General features: G+C 38.3%; 1 protein-coding gene across 2 annotated transcripts in view; it reads left to right on the top strand.

The window, feature by feature from the left end:
* The window catches only part of SUCLG2 (succinate-CoA ligase GDP-forming subunit beta), a 273,677-nt gene that overhangs the window by 142,381 nt on the left and 113,627 nt on the right, over window positions 1-17,669 (top strand). For both annotated transcript variants that reach the window (XM_060631535.3, XM_078442840.2), the window contains exon 7: window positions 4,389-4,485. In XM_060631535.3, coding sequence (XP_060487518.2) covers window positions 4,389-4,485 — 97 coding nt within the window. The remainder of the gene's footprint in view (window positions 1-4,388; window positions 4,486-17,669) is intronic.

Below are 17,669 nucleotides of genomic sequence, written 5' to 3'. Positions count from 1 at the left end.
TGTAAGGTAAACAGCAGAATGTTTCCTTTGACTTGTGTTTAGTTTATTCTTTAAATCTGAACATGTTTGGAAAACTGGGGAGCTAACCCCCACTTTTCCCAGGCCCTGCCATTTCTGTTGTTGTACCTGCTCAGACTGACACATTTGCCTGCCTAGCCTTCACAGTCATTTACTTGGATGGCCTCTGGAACAGGGCACGTTCAGTCTCCAAGCCAGGCTGGTTCTCCCTTTTTTAGATCTTACATCGCAGATTTTGTAACACGTATCCCTTAGAGATATCACAACGCAAATCTAATCATGCTTCATTCCTGCTCAAAAAAATGCTTATGGTCTGTCTTTGTACAGAAATGAACAGTTCTAACAGTGAATACCCCCAACTGGTGTGTTAGTATGTGATTGTAGTGGCACTAATGTTTAGAAAATTTGGGCTTCATGGTAAGTTATGTTGATAGAAGCTTAAGAAACATTGTTTCTTTTTAAAAATTTTTTCATGTTTATTTATTTTTGAGAGAGACCGAGAGTGAATGGGGGAGGGGCAGAGAGAGAGGGAGTCACAGAATCTGAAGCAGGCCCCGGGTCTGAGCCATCAGCACAGAGCTGATGCGGGGCTCAAACCTATGAACCACAAGATCATGACCTGAGCTGAAGCCAGATGCTTAACTGACTGAGCCCCCCAGGTGCCCTGAGGCTTAAGAAGTTTTGAAGTGACCCAGCTATCCACTAACAAATAAGTGGATCCGCAACAGAAGGTTGTTTAGCTTTGAGAAAGAGGAAGATTCTGATGAGGCATGGATGAACCGTGAGACATTGTGCTAAGTAAAATTAGCCCATCGCAAAAAGATACATGCGATTCCATTTATATGAGATGGAAGGTAGAATGGTCGTTGTCAGACTAGGGGAGGGGAGAATGGGGAGTTGTTATTTAATGGGTATAGGGTTGCAGTTTTGCAGGATGAGAAAGTTTTGGAGCGTGGTTGCATGACACGGTCAGTATACTTAACACCACAGGAATGTACACGTAGAAATGATTGGGATCGTGAATTTTATAGTAAGTGTATTTCTAAAAAGAAGAAAGTTTTAAAGGACCTGGGATAAGATCTTATATATGTAGGCATCCAGAAGATTTTTTCTGTTATGTAGTTTCTCCTCATTATCCAATCAGCCATTAATTGAGCCAGTATTTTATTGCGTGTTGACTCTGCACAGAGGCTGTGTGGGTACCGGATAGCTGGCATGCCTCTCTCATGCACAACACTGCAGGCTCAGATCAATGGCCTAGAAAACCCCCCGAAATCAAGTCTGTTTGGCAGTGAGTTACATATCAGCTTAGCATTGTAACTCAAAATCCATTTGGATAAAAAAAAAAAAAAAAAAAGTAAACATCAAGTAAAAGAAATCTTACAGTATTTGAAAAAACTAATTGGGGAACCTCAGAGTGAGACCATCCTTCTTCAAGTCTGACCCAAAGCTAGAAGCGCTTAATGAAGAGTTCCATTATTACTATTTTATGTGGCAGAAATAACAGACCCATGGTGAAAGGTAAATGTTAAAGGAGAAGCATATTTGCAATTTATATGGGATGATGAGCTAATTTCCTTCATGTAAAAACCCTTCTTATAACTCAGTGAGAAAAAGACTAAAATCTCAACAGAAGAATAGGCAAAATTCACAGAAAAGGAAATACAAATGTCTCTTAAGCTCAGAGAATAATGCTTAAATTAACTAATAGTAGGAGTAGTCTATATGAGAGACCCATTTTTACCCGGCATACTGGCAAAGATTGATAGCCTGTGGTTGTGAATAGAAAAACAGTTTCTATGATCCTTGTTTGTGTAGTGGGAAATTAGTGAGAGCTTCTACCAAGAATTATTTAAGATCACCTTTTATTATTTAAAATCCCCACATCTCTTTCTTTGCTCTACTCTGGGGAATTTATCCTTTAGATATACATACAGAAATGGATAAGGCAACATTTTAAGTAATGTCAAGCTATTGGAAACCTAAAGGCTATTGTTTAAGAGACAGGTAAACTGAATTATGGTAAATCCATTCAATAAGCTATTCTGTAGGGGCGCCTGGGTGGGTCATTCGGTTAAGCGTCTGACTCTTGGTTTCACCTCAGGGTCACGGTCTCATGGTTTGTGGATTTGAGCCCTGCATCAGGCTCCATACTGACTGTGGGGAGCCTGTTTGGAATTTTCTCTGTCTGCAACCTTCCCGCTTGTGTACTCTCGCTCTCAAGATAAATTAAAAAAAACCAAAAAACAAAACTAAAAAAAAAAGATATTATGTAGCCACTTACAAGAATAAGATCATTGTATTTGTGTGGCTGGTGAAGGCTTTATAAAATCTGTTAGGTGAAGAAACAAAGTATAGAACCAAGGTGGTTTTTGCTAGAAAGGTGAGCTCAGAATATGTGTACTTGCACATACACAGACTGTCCCTCAGTGAAGCACCAGCCGGGAAGGGGGCTGCTGCTGGATGAGACGGGAGCCATGTGGCTGGGGAGTCTGGTGAAGGTTCATAGGATGACCCTTGTGTAGCCAGAAAAAAAAATCAATATTAAAAAATATTCAGTCTTACTCATTATGCGTGTTTACTTATAGCTACTGGGTTTCAAATTAGGATTTAAGAAAGTTTATATAACTATATACATATATGAGAAAAGAAAGGTGTGTGTGTGTGTGTGTGTGTGTGTGTGTGTATGATAAAGACCATGTGAATTTCATTTCCAGGAGTTTTTCAGTCAGTACTGGAACAGAGAAAGTACTCTCAGTGTTTAACCACAGTGGGACTTTATTCTAGGGACTTGGTTACATGGTGATTCAAGAGTTGAGAAATTCCAGGATGGGCAGAGGCAAGGTAGAGCTAAGCCATAGCAGGAAATTGTTGCTCCCTGCATGCTGGAGGGACCACGTGAGGACGTGGTATTTCTGTATCTTGGGATACAGAAGGTAGAACCCTGCTGGGCTTCTGGTGGTTGCTAAAGCCAGTGAAAGAGATGCTTTTTTTTTTTTTTTTTTTTTTTTTTTTTTAAAGTTTATTTTTGAGAGAGATTGAGAGACAGCCCAAGCATGGAAGGGGCAGAGAGAGGGGGAGACACAGAATCTGACGCAGGCACCAGGCTCTCAGGGCCTGACATGGGGCTCGAACTCATGCACCATGCAATCATGACCTGAGCCGAAGTCTGACGCTTAATGGCCTGAGCCACCCAGGCGCCCCTGGAGGAGCTGCGTTTGCAAAGCAGGAGAGGTGTCCAAGTACCCCAGCTTTTCCATTTCTCCTACCTCTCGTCTCCTTCCACTGCCTCCCATTGGCTGAACTGCGCTGGAAACCATCTAGCCCGGGAGGCTTGGAAACTCAGCCTCCAAGTGTCAGCTCCCCTGATAAACATAATAAGGATGGAGAAAAGCCAGAACCGGGTGTGAGGACAAAAATGCAGGGCTGGAACGATGAGCAAAAATGTTGCCAAGGGAAAATTACGTCTCGGCAGTAATAAAAATAATAAAAATTTTAATAATAAAAAGATGGCCCCATGCGTGAGACTGATCCCCAGCATTCAGCCATAATTGTACACAAGTCTTGCTGTGTTGCATCACAGGTGTTCACTACAGGTGTGAGCTTTCCAGGGTGGTGTCAGGCCTCCTTTGTGATGTCTTCCCCTCACCCCTGTTCACACAATGCCAGCATGCTGTGACATAGGCCACGAATAAAAGTTGGTTGAAAACAATGATTGGGTGAGTGAATTTCCAGCAGCCTTGAGAAAAATGAAGTCAGGGCATACCATCAGGGAAACTTGGGATACTGTTGCTCTTTGTGGCTTATGCCTTTGTGACAGACTGTTCAGTGTGAACGGGCTGGGCTGTTCAGTAACTGTACTGTGTAGGACTTTCATCTTCCTATCTTGCAACAGTTTCCATAAGACACTCAGTAATTGTTGTTTCGCAGGTTATAGGTTTGGGCTGATGAATGTTAATAACTTTTACTTTAGCATAATAAGGAAAACCTGGTCATTATAAACTCTCAAAATCATGTTTACATTTTACTTAAATGGAGATTGTTTATATTAATGATTGTGGCTCATACTGCATCATAGCTTGGCTAATAGGAACATGAAAATTTACAAAAAGATTAACGTTTTTTAGGCTGTACTGAAAATATCTTGTTTTCCTGATAAGGGTCTTTCTTGGTGTCTGGAGGAAAGTTGAGCAATTCCTTCTAATGAATAGAAGTGGAAATTAAAATACTTATGCTTTTCTCTTTTTCCCTTCAGAAAACCGAACTGAACATAAAGACATAACTTAATATTTTTAAGGTTACATTAATACAGCAAAATAAATGTTCTTTTACTGCTTTGGTGTAATTTCATTGTACTTGATCCTGTTTAGGCTGCAGACCAAATTAAGAAGCTGTATAATCTCTTCCTGAAAATTGATGCCACTCAGGTGGAAGTGAATCCCTTTGGTGAAACCCCAGGAGGACAAGGTAACCAGAACAACAACAACAACAACAACAAAGAAACAAATGAATATAATCGTTTATGCAAGCTATGAATTAAATTGTACAAAAGACTGTAGCAGTAGCTTTGCGTTCATTTTGTTCAGTAATTTAATTTCTGCCATGGTTTCGAATGCTCCCGTGATACGGTTGAACATTTCAGGACTTGAGTTTGTTTGCAGTCAGATGCCAGGCCTCAGGGGAAGCTCCTTCTTGTTTTATTTAGAAATATCCATCCACCAGCACCGCCTTGTTTCTTCGGGGCCATTCTTGCTTATAGTGTGGTAGAAATTTGGGTAGAAATGGGATCCTCTCCATTGGGGTGTAATGAATGCACCTGCTTTTTATGGAGCTAGAAATGCTTGAAGATTTTTAGTTTGCCTAAATCTGTACAAAATCACTTTGTCCTCCCCTGCTGGATTTACATCATCATAGTGAGACCCTAGTGCCCACGATCCAACTTACTTACTTACTTACCAACTTACTTAGTTACTTAGCTTCTGATTCAGGTGGGAAAAGGTTTCCCCAACTTCCCTTGCAGGGAAGGTTTTTTCCTACCCATAAGTTAATTAAAAAGTATAAAGAACTGTTTTCTATGTCAGCACCCATCACCATTTCCCTGTGCCTTATATACAGCTAGTGTTCAGTAAATTCTTTTTAATTCGATAACAAAAGCTTGTGAATGTGTGTGTGTTTAAAGGTAGAGGCTGGGATATCAGGTGGATAGGATATTGATACCAATATGTAAGTTCCATGAACCTTGTCTTTTTTTTTTTCCTTTTTTTTTTTTTTAGCACATTTCACTCCCAATGTCTTGTATGGTATCTAGCATTTTGTGGGCAGTTCGTAAAGAGGGATTTGCCACTGAGTTGGTACATTAGGTGATCTGTTATTTGCAAATACAACCAGCTAGTAAGCCAAGGTGGACAGTACACTGTTTTACAAAGGGGCCTGGGTTCAAATTCTGGGTCTGCCGTGTTCTGGCCACAGACCTGGGCTAAGCCTTGGAGTTTGTTTGTTGTTTTGTTTCTTACTCCGAAAGAGTGGTAAAAATGGTAACTGTCGTATCGGGTGGTTGTCAAATGAGGTGACTGGTGTTTGTGTAAGCATCCACTGTCGCACACAAAATGGATGAGCATCACACATTCACAGATGCTCCTCTTCTCAGATAGGCCAGGAAAAACTGCCAACAAGCAAAACTCCAGGACCAGGTGGCTTCACAGGTGAATTATACTAAATATTTAAATAAGAGTTAATACTTACTTTTCTCAAAATATTTCAAAAGACAGAAGAGGAAGGAAAGCTTTCAAATCCATTCTGTGAGGCCAGCATTACCTTGATACAAAAACCAGAAAAAGATACTACAAAAAAAGAAAACTATAGGCCAGTATTTCTGATTAACATAAATACAGAAATCCTTAACAAAATATTAGCAAACCAAGTTCAACAAAACTTTGAAAAGATCATTCACTATGATCAAGTGGGATTTATTCCTGGGATGCCAGGTGGTTCAATATTTGCAAATCAATCGGAATGATACATCACATCAACAAGAGAAAAGATAAAAACCTTATGATGATCATTGCAATAGATGCAGGAAAAACATATGATAAAGTACAATATCCATTTGTGATCAAAACTCTCAACAAAGTAGGTTTAGAGGGAACATATCTCAACTTAATAAAGGTCATCTATGAAAACCCACAGGTAACAGCATACTTAATGGTGAAAGATTAAGAGGTTTCCCTCTAAGATCAGGAAAGAGACAAGAATGTCCAGTCTCACTAGTTTTATTCAATATAGTACTGGAAGTCCTAGCCACAACAATCAGACATGAATGAATGAATGAATGAATGAACAATAAATAAATAAATGGAATCCAAAGTGGAAAGGAAAAAAATAAAACTTTCACTGTATGCATATAGCGTGATACTATATATATAGAAAACCTGAAAGACTCCACTAAAAAGCTGCTAGAACTGATAAATGAATTCAGTAAAGCCACAGTATACAAAATCAGTATATAGAAATTTATTGCATTTCTATACACTAATAATGAAGTGACAGAGAAGTTAAGAAAACAATCCCATTTGCAGTTGCACCCAAAATAATAAAATACCCAGGAATAAATTTAACCAACATTGTGAAAGTCCTGTATTCCAAAAATTATAAAACAATGGTGAAAGAAATTGAAGATGACACAAATGAAAGATATTCCATGCTCATGATCAGGACAACAAATATTGTTAAAATGTCCATACTAAACAAAGTAATGTACAGATTTAATGCAATCCCTATCAAAATACCAACAGCACTTTTCACAGAATTAGATCAGTTAATCCTAACATTTGTATGGAGTCACAAAAGAGCTTGAATAGCCAAAGCAGTCTTGAAAAAGAACCAAACTGGAGGTATCACGATCCCGGTTTTCTTTTTTAAAAAAAAAATTGTTTTTAACGTTTTATTTATTTTTGAGACAGAGACAGAGCATGAGTGGGGGAGGGGCAGAGAGAGAGGGAGACACAGAATCGGAAGCAGGCTCCAGGCTCCGAGCCGTCAGCCTAGAGCCCGACGCGGGGCTTGGTGACCTGAGCCGAAGCCGGACTCCCAACCGACTGAGCCACTCAGGCGCCCCACATTCCCGGTTTTCAAGATATACTACAAAGCTATATTAATCAAAAAAGTATGGTACTGGTACAAAAATAGAGACATTACGACAAAGGAGACAATATGAAATGGGAAAAAGTTTCTTAAAAAATGGTGTTGGGGAAACCAGACAACTACATGCAAAAGAATGAAACTGGACCAACTTTCTTACACCATACACAAAAACAAGCTTGAAGTGGATTAAAAATCTAAATGTTAAGACCTGAAATCATAAAAAAAATCCTAGAAGAAAGTACAGGCAGTAATTTTTCTGACATTGGCTGTAACAATATTTTACTAGATATGTCTCCTGAGGCAAGAGAAACAAAAGGAAAAATAAACTACTGGGGTTACATCAAAATAAAAAGCTTTTACACAGTAAAGGAAACCATCAACAAAACAAAAAGACAACCTATTGAATGGGAATAGATATTTGCAAATGATATATCTGATGAGAGGTTAATATCCAAACTATATAAAGCACTTACACAATTCAACACCAAAAAACCTAAGCCAATTAAAAATGGCAGAAGACATGAACAGACATTTCTCCAAAGAAGGCATACAGATGACCAATAGACACATGAAAAGACGCTTAACACCGCTCATCATCAGAGAAAAAAATCAGAACCACAATGAGATCACTTCACACCTTTCAGAATGGCTAAAATAGAAAACATAAGAAACAAGTGTATGTGAGGATAGGGGGAAAAAGGAACCCTTGTGCACTGTTGGTGGGAATGCAAAGTGGTGTACCCACCATGGAAAACAATGTGGATATTCTTCAAAAATTTAAAAATAGAATTACTACTGGATATTACTAGGTCACCTATGGGAAATGTTTAATGTGGGGGAAAAACGAAAACACAAATTCAGTATATATGCACCCCTGTGTTTTTTGTAGCATTATTTACAATAGTCAAGATATGGAAACAACTCCAATGTCCATCTATAGATAAGTGGATAAAGAAGTGGTGTGTGTATGTATATGTGGTGTCTGTATGTATGTGTGTATATATACACCTATATATATATATATATATATATATATATATATATATATATATATACACACACCTATGTATATATACACACATACATATAAATATATATACACTTATATATACCTATGTATGTATATACATACAGTGGAATATTACTGAGCCATAAAAATGAATGGAATCTTGCCATTTGCAACATGGATGGATCTAGAAGATATAATGCTAAGTTGAATTAAGTCAGAGAAAGACAAACCTTAAGATTTCATTCACATGTGGAATTTAAGAAAGAAAACAAATGAACAACAAAAAAGGGACAAACAAAAAAACACACTCTTAAATGCAGGGAAGAAACTGGTGGTTGTCAGAAGGGAGGTAGGTGTGGGATATAGGTGTAATAGGTGAAGGAGATTAAGATACTCATTGTGATGAGCACTGAGTAATGTGTAGAATTGTTGAGTCACTGTATCATACACCTGAAACGAATATAACACGGTATGTTAATTATGCCAGAATGTTTTAAAAAACACAAAATGGGGACAATAATATTAATACCTACCTTAGAAGGTTATTATGATGGTAATGTTCTCAGAACAAAGCATAGCATATGGTAAGAGGTACAAAAGCATTCGCTATTATGATTTTATTAGTTCTTATCCTTTTGAAAGTCAAACAAATAATAGACATTGAAGGTAAAACATCATACAAAGATTAGGATTTGTTTAAAAATTTAATTGTCACCAACTGCACTTGAACTAATACAAAATAGCCCTCAATTCCCTCCATGAGTCTTTTGGTGTTTCTGGTGGAGGCTTCTGTATTCTTGTAATAAATTCTCCATTTTCATTGACAAATAGTTAAATTAAATGATAGCTATAAAAAAAATAATCAGAAAAGGTATGGATTTCATCTTTTTACCTATTTTTTTCTTTTTTTTTTTTTTTCTTGTTGTAAGGATTTCAAGTTAGGATAGACAAATAGCTAATGTTTAGGAAGCCATTGAAAATAACATATTCCATGTTTTACACATGTGACCCACCAGATTTTTATTTGATGGGTCATTTGTAAGCAAACTACCTTTATTTGTAAATATTTTAAAAATTCTGTCTGACTATAAAATCATCAGTATTTCATATAGAGAGGAAGTGAATGGAAGAAGATTCTTTTTTGAACTCACATGACATAGTGTACTGTGATAGACTTTTACATACATTCTTTTTTATTACTTACAGCAACCCGGAAAAATAAGAGGAGTTATTATCCCCATTTTACAGAGGATTGAAAATTAGTGTGACTCCACCATAGACATCCAGTTACTGAAGCTGGGATTTGAACCCATGTCTCTCTCAGGACAGTGTACATGTTGGTTTCTACATACCAGACTGCCTTCTTTTCTACCTTCTTTCTCTTTAAACTGTTAATTTACTTTTATCAGAGTGATCTGGATGTAGTCTCCAGTTTGGGAATGTTAGTCAAAATTCATGCTGCCTTGAGTGGCTATTAATTACATCCCAGAAACAAAAGAGAAGGAAGTTCAATAGAAGTTCTTAAAGGTCATGGCTTGCTTTTCAAACTAGTATGCGTAAGCAACCTGGTTATTTCATATTTTTAAAAAAATGGAAATTCAGCCAAGGAGTTGGGTAAAAATCATTCATTCAGCTACTTTCATTCAACTCTTTGGTAAGTTGTCAGTCACAGGTTATAAGGATACAAGAAATTTTCCCTAACGTGTATTTGTAAAACCTCAGGAAATTGGAAGTTTTTATTTTTTAACTATCAAGAGAAAGGAAATTCTTGAACTTTTTTAAAGGAATCATCATAAAATATACTCCGTGTATACAGCTCATTAAAGCATAAGTCTTATGTGATATTTTTAAGAGCAGAATTATCTTTAGCTATTAATTTGTTCATTGTACCATAAAAGTTCAGCTATTGAATTATAATCACAATTAAATGAGTATGTTGGTTTATAACTCTAATGAGCAGTAGTCAAATTAAACCCAATTAGGAAACGGTGATTAATGACCAAACGTACAAATTGATCTTCATCATTGTCACAATCCCCTAAAGCAATCCTTTAGTTAGGAGCTGTAAAAAAAATCATTTATATCCTAGAAGTATTAATAATCTTAATATTTATAATGTGAATATTTAATTTTTTCCATTTAGATCAGTAATAGCAGAGCCTATAACATTTCACATTAAAATTGTGATTTAATAATGACTCTTAATTTAGAAGTTTAAGGAGCTTGGCATCACACCAGACATTTTTACTTTAAGCTTATTCATTGCAGAGCTTCTTTGTAAGAGAATTTCTTCCATCTTCCATTGGTTAATGAGGACCATTTTTTAAACGTCCAGATGATTGGTCATATATTTGCACAGCAGATGATACCCGGTTGGATGAAGAACGGTGATCTTGATAACATCTATGCTGCTAGGTCACCTATGGGAAATGTTTAATGTGGGGGAAAAACTGTAGTCCAAGAATTGTTTTTTCCAACGTGATTAAAAATTTGAGTCAAAGAATATAATTTGGCATCATTGACTGTAATGTAATTTAGTGACTGTTAGCTAGGATTATAATGGTTGTTAGTGACAGAAACCTGTATCAATCTAGTTTTTGTTAAAAAGCTTCCAGGTCAGGGAAGGATACCTGTTTTCCTCATATAACAGGGAAGTCTACAGAGTGGACTGGTTTAGGGCATGAAGGGAAGTAGGGATTCTCTGATCTTCCAGCCCATCTTGTCTCAGAATTGGCTTGTCAGCTGGGCTTTCTGAAGTAACAGCCAAGATAGCTCCCAGTTTCCATCATTCTCCCCCAGGAACCATAGCAATCTTTTCCAATGATTCCAATTGGCCCCGCATGGGTCACATATCCGTATGTAGACCAATCACTGAGCTGGAAGCACATGTATAGGAGAAAGGCATTTTCTCAATGCAGAAAGGGACATTGAGTCACAACGTGTCTACCAAATTCGCCTAACTTTTATTGACATGAAAGTAAACTGTTAATTAAATATTCGAAGAGAAATTAACTATTTTCCTTGCTTGTCCAGTTGAATTGCCAGAATTAATCCATTAAATATGTGGCCAAGTTAGAAGCAGGGTTTTCTTTATTGTTATTTATCTACCTGTCCATGCATTCATTCATCTATTTTGCAAGCTCCTGTGGGATTTTATGTTCTATTTCATTTCTTCCCACTTTCAGGCAGATCTGGCTGTACACAGACTTCTTTGTTTGGTGTCTTTCATGTTTTTCAGTGAGGAGAATGAGCATATTGTCCCCTCAGGAGATGTTTGCCAATACCTAGAGACTTTTTAATTGAGATGTAACCGACATATGACATTGTATTAGTTTCAGGTGTACAACACAATGATTCCATGTGATCACCACCGTGAATCTAGTTAACACCGTTTTTGTTTATTACAACTGCGAGTGTAGGATGCTACATGCCTCTTGTGTGTGGAGGCCAGAGACATTGTGCTATACACAGCACAGAAAATGATCTCACCTCACCTACCAGGGAGTCCTGAGAATTCCTGCTCCAAGGCATTTTCATCATTTGGAGCCCAAATCCATTCACCACGCTAAAGGGATGAAACCCAGTTTGAAACCCTGACTACCTGGCCAAGACTCCATGAGAGCTAGGGGTGAGTGATCCAAAGTTAATTTGCACATCAAATCCCTTTCTTGCTTCAAATGAATTTCCCTAAATAGCTACCCTGTTGCTTCATGTTAGCAAGTGCCCATGTTGTTGGTGGGTGTTTGTCTCTGTTTTTCTCTTTATACATAAGACTCTATTTTCAAGAACATTTTCAGTTCTCTACCTTCACCCAAATCCCCCTCCTGCCTCATATCTATTTTCTCTTTCACAGCAACTCCAGAAAAGTTCTAAAAAGTGTACAACTCTTGGAACATCGCTATTTAATGGAAAGTGGGACCAATTTTAAAGTATCAGCATTTTAAGGCCATCTTGGCAAGGTGCATTTCAGTAGCCCATTATGGTTACTTAACACAAATCAAATACAGTGCAGTGCTTGCAGACAGATTATTTTTCAAACTAATTATGACAGTCTCATTTCCTGCTGTTTTTATGTTTCTTTTATATGCGAATTCCCCTCTGAAATGTAGTTTTCTTTTGTTTAATTCTGTAGCACATTCTTCTGTTGAAACTCTAGGGTCAGAGGCTGCTAACCGCCAGTCAGATTCTTCATCTAGGTTGGTGAATTGGCAACTCATAGAATCTCACACCGCTAAACAAAAAAACCACAACGCCCTATGAATCTAAGTACCGCAGCTTTCTTTGATATTTGTTCAGAAGGAAAATTCATTTGTATAATCTATCAAGCATGTAACAATGTGCTTTTGATGGTGAAAATTGTTTTATAAATATTAATAGGTATGTTTTTTCACCCACTTTGTAAACAGAATGGCCTTTGTTCAGGATGAATTTTCTATGGAATTGAGGTTTCATTAATGTGACACTCAAAATCTTATGTCGAACCAAGATCAGTACCTCCAAACATATATTTTACCATAGTTTGTTGTTATAATAAATGAAAAAGCTAAGGTTTGAGTAAGCAGGTTTATTTTATTGCCCTGCCGTTCACATAGACATCAATCCATTTTTAACATGCTCATTCTAAAAGTGTACTTGGACAGTCTTACAGAGGGAAACAAGCATGTCAGAGTCCATCAATATTCAGGGATTAATCCACACCTTTTGTGCAAGTTGCAAGTTTTTGTTTATTTTTCCCGTTAATGCTTTTTTGTTTTCATGCCAGATGCACTTTTCTGAGTTTCTCTTTCACTGTAATAAGTTTGGTACCTGAGGCTATAGCAGCAGGAGAAGTGTGATGAGGTGCTTGGTGATTGGCAGCCTTTTTCTGTAAAGGGCCTGAGAGCCTCTGTTGTATGGAGTCTGCTCTGCTATTGTCTGGGGACAGCAGCTACTGAACTATGTAAACGAATGGGTGTGGCTGCATTCCAGTCCCAACAGCTATACTTTGCCATCCTCTGACTTAGATTCTCATTTGGGGCTATTTTGTACCAATCTTTGGCCACACTGGCCTTATGCAAAGGTGCGGTGTGTGATTTGAGGGTCACCAAAGTCATCTCTGCCTTTAGACAATAATCTCCTTCTCCCATCAGTTACAAAGCCGGAAAGGCCAACCATTAAAATCTTTCCTGTGGGACATACTTATGTTTTCTGAATATGGCATTTCACTGAAAATCATAGGTAACTTGTACATCTGTAAACTCCAGTAGGCTTTAGTTTCAGTTCATTGTAAATAGAAGTCTAGGGTTATAAGGGAAAGGGGACCAAGTTACAAGTCATTTCTAGGGACAGGAAGAGGGGAGAATCTAGCCTGGGCTGCAGCATTGTGAGGCTGAGTGTAAGAAAACTGTGCGTCCAAAGGCAAGGGAATTAAAAGCAAAAATGAACTGTTGGGACCTCATGAAGATAAAAAGCTTCTGCACTGCAAAGGAAACAATCAACAAAACTAAAAGGCAACTGACAGAATGGGAAAAGATATTTGCAAATGACATAACAGACAAAGGGCTAGTATCCAAAATCTATAAAGAACTTGCCAAACTCCACACTCAAAAAACAATCCAGTGAAGAAATGGGCAGAAGACATGAATAGACACTTCTCTAAAGAAGACATCCAGATGGCCAACAGACACATGAAAAGATGCTCAACGTCGCTTCTCATCAGGGAAATACAAATCAAAACCACAATGAGATAGCACCTGACACCAGAGTGGCTAAAATGAACAACTCAGGAAACAACAGATGCTGGCGAGGATGTGGAGAAATGGGAACCCTCTTGCACTATTGGTGGGAATGCAAACTGGCGTAGCCAGTCTGGAAAACAGTGTGGAGGTTCCTCAAAAAATTAAAAATAGAACTACCCTATGACCCAGCAATAGCACTACTACGAATTTATTCAAGAGATACAGGAGTGCTAATGCATAGGGCACATGTACCCCAATGTTCATAGCAGCACTTTTAACAATAGCCAGATTATGGAAAGAGCCTAAATGTCCATCAACTGATGAATGGATAAAGAAGATGTGGTTTATATACACAATGGAGTACTACGTGGCAATGAAAAAGAATGAAATATGGCCCTTTGTAGCAACGTGGATGGAACTGGAGAGTGTTAATGCTAAGTGAAATAAGTCATACAGAGAAGGACAGATACCATATGTTTTCACTCTTATGTGGATCCTGAGAAACTTAACAGACCATGGGGGAGGGGAAGGAACAAAAGTTAGGGAGGGAGGCAAACCATAAGAGAGAATAAAAACTCTTAAAAACTGAGAATAAACTGAGGGTTGGTGGGGCATGGAGGGAGAGGAAAGTGGGTGATGGGTATTGAGGAGGGCGCCTGTTGGGATGAGCACTGGATGTTGTATGGAAACCAATTTGACAATAAATTTCATGTTAAAAAAATAAAAAACTTTGCGGGTGGAGTATGGCTGTAGTGATAATAATAATAATGAGTGAGTGCCAGCTGTCTGTGCTAAGTGCTTTGCACAGAGTCTTTGCTTGCACCAACACCATGCAGTCGAAAATACTCTGGTCCCCATTTTACAGACAAGGCCACTGGGCTTGAGAGTGGGTGATGTTGGAAGTGTCTGACTAGGAAGTGTCCGGTGTGTGTGATGCCAGAGTTCACTAAGTGGTGAAGTTCACGGGAAAGTGTCCAGGTGATACGGCATTATGAACTGGGATAGTGAGGCAGGAAAGCCCTTTGTATGTTTGGGACCACTTTTAAAATATTAAGCAGATATAACAACTATGTGTCTCAAAGAGTCTAGCTCCTTAAAGTGATTTTTTTTCTCCCTGCCCTCCACCTACAGAAAAAGATTAAGGCTTTTAGGGTGACAATTTAGTTTTGGATCACCCTTTTTAACTCCCGAGTCACCTTCCTTCCTTCCTATTTATGTGGTATTTATGACTTGCTAAAGCACTTGAATGTAACATACATTGACCTAGGTGTGTCCTTGGTTTTCTCTACAGAGAGGGAACAAATGGCCATTTATCCCACAAGTATGGCCATTTATCCCACTATAGATAGGCCATTTATCCCACAAGTATGATACCTGTATGTCCACCTTTATTTCTTCATGTAGGTACCCCTTTTATCCCACAATCACCATTTTCAAGCTCTAGTTTAAAGTTTTTGTGGGGTGGTCTCCAAATAATGAACTCATTTCTGGACTTGGTATATCCAACATACCCCTGGGAAGGAGCATTTTTTGAAAATCTGGTTTTGCAGAGTTTAGGTGGGACTGCCTTCTGAACTTTGCATACGTATCCATTAATTATGTTCCATGAAGTAGCTTGGAATTGTAGCCTTTGTAAGGGGCAAAGATCAGCCTGGACCTATGTTGATTTACTAGTTTATTGATTTTGACCGAGAAGTCTTTTATTTGAAACTTTTCAGTTAGGAAGTCAATTTGATAGCCTTTGTCCATTCATTTTGAAGGTGTCAGTTACAAATAGTCGTGCCAATGAGTAATTGAGGAGCTAAAATTACTAATACATTAATTAAAATGTATTTATAACCTAGTGGAAAGCCAAGAATGAAGTTGCTTTCCTATTGATTATTATACCAGTCATTAACTGCTGACAAAATGCCATTGCAGCAGGCAGAGAACGTTGGCCAATTCCTTTGGTAATTGTAGGATTCCATCATCAAGATTGCAGTATTCTGGAAAGTAATTACTCATTTGCTCTGTGTATTCACAGTGTGTGGGTAAAGTGGTTGGACATTTTGTGGCAAGACTAAGGATTCTGGCAGACATTAACTTCTACATAAGATTCTTTCTTGACAGTCAGTGCTACTTTAAATAATTTGTGGTTTGGGGCGCCTGGGTGGCTCAGTCGGTTAAGCGTCCGACTTCTGCTCAGGTCATGATCTCGCGGTCCGTGAGTTCGAGCCCCGCGTCGGGCTCTGTGCCAACAGCTCAGAGCCTGGAGCCTGTTTCAGATTCTGTGTCTCCCTCTCTCTCTGATCCTCCCCCGTTCATGCTCTGTCTCTCTCTGTCTCAAAAATAAATAAAATAAACGTTAAAAAAATTTAAAGTAAATAAATAAATAAATAATTTGTAGTTTGAGCTTTTATTTATGCCAAGTATTCTTAGATGTTAATATGCCAGTTCTGCATAGACTTGTATCAAAGTACTTGATTTTTGTGGTAGAGAGACCCTTGTAAAAAACCTCTATGTAGGATCTGTAACTCTAGGATGTTGTAATGTAGCAACATTTTCTTGTAAGCAGCTGGGAATAACAGTCTATGGTCATTGCTTTGGAGTGAATTATTGCAGGGTGGTTGTTCCCCTCTGAAGAGGTAGGTGCCTTTCAGCTATGCTGGGGGAGAATGGGTAATTTCTCTAAAGGCTGAGTCAAAACTCCCCGCCTACCAATATCTCAAGTAAAGTAAAAGAAGGTTACAATGGAATGTCATCATAGACAACTAATTTCTGCCCTAAGAAATATAATAAAAGGGGTCAGATCCTAGGAAACCTGCATGCCATCCCTCCCCACTACCGCTTCTCCCTGAGTGTTCGTATAGAGATATCCTGTAAGTCAATGAAAGTGCTGTTTTCTTGGTCCATCCATATCATCCAGTGAGTTTCAACTGTGTCCAAGTCTCTTGGCCTTGAGAGAATTGGAGATTTCTACCTGCACCAGAGTAGAAACAGAGCTGATAATGCCTAGCTACCTTCCATTATATCTGATCAGTCTTAGTGTTTTATAACTTGAATCAAAAGAATCATATCCTGCACGTATCAAGATGATGGTCCTGGTTTGAGCAGACCCTGGAGGAGGTATATCAGCAGTTTAGGGACTGTTATTTCCCTTTTCTGAATAAAAAAGCTGAGGCCCAGAGAGGAAGTAGGTTATTATGATTATTTTTTAATCAAGTCATAGAGTTAGTTAAGGGTCAAATAAAAACTATTGGTTCTAGGACACCTGGGTGGCACAATCGGTGAAGATTTCGACTTTTTTTTCTTAAGTTTTTTTTTTTTAACGTTTATTCATTTTTTTTTTGAGAGACAGTAAGCAGGGGAGGGGCAGACAGAAAGACACACACGCACAGAATCTGAAGCAGGCTCCAGGCTCTAAGCTGTCAGTACAGAGCCCAATACGAGGCTTTTCTCACGAACCATAAGATCCTGACCTGAGCAGAAGTCAGCCACTTAACTAGCTGAGCCATCCAGGCACCCCGGCATCTAACTTTCGATTTTGGCTCAAGTCATGATCTCCCCATGTGTGAGATTGAGCAGGCAGGCATCAGGCTCCACACTGACAGCAAGGAACCTGCTTGGGATTCTGTCTCCTCCTTTCTCTGCCCCTTCCCTGTTCGTGTGTGCGCATGTGCTATTTCTCTCTCAAAATAAGTAAATAAACTTAAAAAAAATATATGGATTTTTGCCAAGTGTTCTTTCCAAGATATCTTTCAGAAATATTAGTGAGGATACTGATTAAATAAAGATTTCACTTTACA

The sequence above is a fragment of the Panthera onca genome, chromosome A2, assembly GCF_046562875.1.
Source record: "Panthera onca isolate mPanOnc1 chromosome A2, mPanOnc1 haplotype 2, whole genome shotgun sequence".
Taxonomy (NCBI): Eukaryota; Metazoa; Chordata; class Mammalia; order Carnivora; family Felidae; genus Panthera; species Panthera onca.
The sequence above is the reverse complement of the archived record's forward strand: the minus strand, read 5'-3'. Positions and strand labels throughout refer to the sequence as shown.